Source organism: Magnolia sinica, chromosome 17, assembly GCF_029962835.1.
Source record: "Magnolia sinica isolate HGM2019 chromosome 17, MsV1, whole genome shotgun sequence".
NCBI lineage: Eukaryota > Viridiplantae > Streptophyta > Magnoliopsida > Magnoliales > Magnoliaceae > Magnolia > Magnolia sinica.
This window is the reverse complement of record NC_080589.1, coordinates 36,034,748-36,037,716: the sequence shown is the minus strand read 5'-3', so window position 1 is coordinate 36,037,716 and position 2,969 is coordinate 36,034,748. Positions and strand designations below refer to the sequence as shown.

Sequence of the window (2,969 nt, the reverse complement as noted above, 5' to 3'; positions counted from 1 at the left end):
GTTTAAACTTTAAACATATGAAGGTGTAGTGCCAGTCTCATTTAGACTCTCGGTCTCGTCCTCTTCATTAAATGAACCGCCACCCCAAATGAGAGCTTCAATTGTTTTAGGTGCAAGAGAGGTTCTATACTTGTTCACCACCTTACTACCGGTGCTAAATACAAACTCTGATGCCACTGTTGTTATCGAAATTGATAAAATATCTCGAGCCATCAACGACAGTGTAAGGTATTTTCCTTCACGAGCTCTAGTCTTCCACCAGTCTAAAACTTCAAAGTCTTGGCTGGAGACCTTCATGACTGGCTCCTTGAGATATACACCTTCATGACTGGGTCCGTGAGAAACACATCTAATTTTGACTCATTTGTTTGCTAACTCACTTCATCTTGTTCTAAGGCTGAGAAGTACTCATCTAGAAAATTGTCATCACATATAGATGAACTGGAGCCACATTCATGCGTAAGTTGTGTGTCCTGACTTCTAGTAGAATTACCCACATAAGAAGAGTACAATTCTTCAATTGCCACATGAACATTATATGTTTCAATTGCTGCCTTGTCAAATAGATAAATCTTCTTATAAACATAACTAACCAGTCCCATTTTGCAGCAAGGATCAAGTACAACAACTAAAGCCATCAATAGGTGACATTCTCTCCAGTACTTTTCAGATTTCACTTGCATGCTTAACGCCATATTTTGAATATAATTTGTGCTTGTTGTGACACTTCTCTGAAGAGCATCCTTAATCTTCCAAAGCTTTGGAAGAAACAGATTTGCCGTTAGATATTTATTTTCGGAAAATAACTTCATGCAGCCATAGTAAACTCGAAGAAAACTACGAACATCTTTAGTTCTTCTCCAATCATCTTCACTAGGTAACCAAGCATATGCTTTATCACGAACTGCAAATTCTGGGAATGCAATTTTTAACTCAACTGCCGCATCCAACCTTTTATACGTTGAATTCCAACCGGTACACACATCTAACTTCAATGTTTTTTGACTTCCAACATTTAAACGTTGAAGTATGTCATTCCAGATACTAAGTCTTGATGGTGACCCCCGTATATACTTCACGCTCTTTATTATGTTCTCAATTGTGTCGTTAATTACTTTTAGCTCCTCTTGCACAATTAGATTTAGAATGTGAGCACAATATCTCACTTGGAAAATTTTCTCCCCAAAATAAAGATTCTCTACTCTCTTGAATTGGCTCCGCAAAAAAGTAATCACAACATCATTTATAGATGCATTATCTAGCGTGATTAAAGATATCCTACTTTCGATGCCTCACTCCTGAAGACACGTATATACGCTGTCTGAAATAACCAAACCAGTATGAGGGGGAGGAAGGTGGCGAAAGTTTAAAATTGTCTTACGTAGATTCCAATCTGCACTCACATAATGTGCAGTTAGCGACATGTACCCCTTCCTTTGGTTCGATGCTGTCCACAAGTCTGAAATAAGACTTATATGTGAGACTGATGATAGAATGACTTTCATCTTTGTCTTCTCATTCATATACATCTTCATGCATTCTCTTTTCATCGTGACCCGCGAACACTCAGCAAATATTGGATTCAAGTATCTGCTGTATTCGTTAAAAACTCTGCTCTCTATAAATCTAAATGGTTTCTTCTCAACAGTAACTATTCTTGCAAACCACTATTTTAGTTTGTCTTTTTCACATTTATGAGTGATGAGAGCAGCTTGCATGTTGGAGTTGCTTCCTCTAAATGAGGCAAATGAGTGCAATTGTTGGCCTGAAGGGATTTTTTGGACTCTTAGCACAATTAATAGTATGTCTGCCATAATGTGAAGTTGATCCCCCAGAATGCTTTGCGAATGTTGACTTCCAATGCTTACATCTAACTTTCATAACACGGTTTGAACCTTCTTTCACCTTAATCTCTTCAAAATCGTCTCAAATTGCTAATCTTTTTTTTTATTTTTTATTTTTTATTCAACATATCTAAATTTAGTTTCTCTCATCTCGTTCCACATTAACAACTAGAGGGGATGTGGTAGATGCACCAACACTAGGGGTAGTAGGGACATCCTCACTAGCCATCTTTAAATATGAAAATAAGAAAACACGCGTAAGATATGTGAAATTCGAAGGTGTGATTGTAATATGTGATTTGTAAGTGGGCATTTTCTAATGTCTCCTAACTTTTAATTTCACTTTTTATCTCATTCAGTAATATATCATATACTCTACTCACACAATTTACATGCGAGCTAAAAATTCGGCAGTATCTCCCCATAATTCTCCAAATATATGTAAAAATTCTCCACTATTTGAGTGTCATCACCATTATCTGTTATTCACAGATGGGAGGTAGTCAACCAGTTGAGAACCATATATTCAGAGAATAAATTGGGTTGATGCACCGAATCTCGAACTCTATGTAAATTGTGTAAGCAACATTAAAGTACATGATATATTACTAAACTGTCCAACTTAGACAATTTAAGAATTCATATATATAAAAATATCAAACCAATAATTGATTTGAATATAAATTATTGTATATGAATTCTTAAACGGGTAGGTAGATTATTAAATTCATCTATCAAGTGTGTCAAGTGTCAAGTGAAGGCGCTCTAAAACTAATTGATTTATGTTTAATTGAAGTATAAAACTATAAATCATAAATTTAATATATGATTTGTAGTTGAATACTTGAATTATGCATAAATCAAATTATAGTAATTAAATACAAGTATACACAGTTTAGAATTTTTCAAGTAATCTCAAATTCAACTATTCAAGTAATAAAATCATATCCAATCCAAGCAAATTACTTTAATAAAATACAAATCAATAACTCGAAGTAAATTACTTTAATAAAACATAAATCAATAACTTGAAGTTATCAAGAATCATATCCAATCTAAGTAAAATACTTTAATAAAATACAAATCAATTACTTTAATCCAAGTAAACTACTTTAATAAAACACA

General features: G+C 34.1%; 1 protein-coding gene across 1 annotated transcript; it reads right to left on the bottom strand.

The window, feature by feature from the left end:
- Nucleotides 1–371: 371 nt before the first annotated feature.
- On the bottom strand, nt 372–1,424 carry LOC131230480 (zinc finger BED domain-containing protein RICESLEEPER 2-like). Its single transcript, XM_058226400.1, has 2 exons — nt 1,317–1,424; nt 372–1,205 (listed from the first exon to the last, which is right to left on the bottom strand). Exons 1-2 carry the CDS (start codon nt 1,422–1,424, stop codon nt 372–374), a joined length of 942 nt encoding a protein of 313 aa, XP_058082383.1.
- Between the last annotated feature and the right edge of the window lie 1,545 nt (nt 1,425–2,969).

Coding starts and splice junctions, on each gene's coding strand:
- LOC131230480 (XM_058226400.1), bottom strand. CDS start 1,424: ATGTCGCTAACTGCACATTATGTGAGTGCAGATTGGAATCTACGTAAG. Junction 1,206..1,316: donor GTTTGGTTATTTCAGACAGC/GTATATACGTGT, acceptor AGCCAATTCAAG/AGAGTAGAGAATCTTTATTT.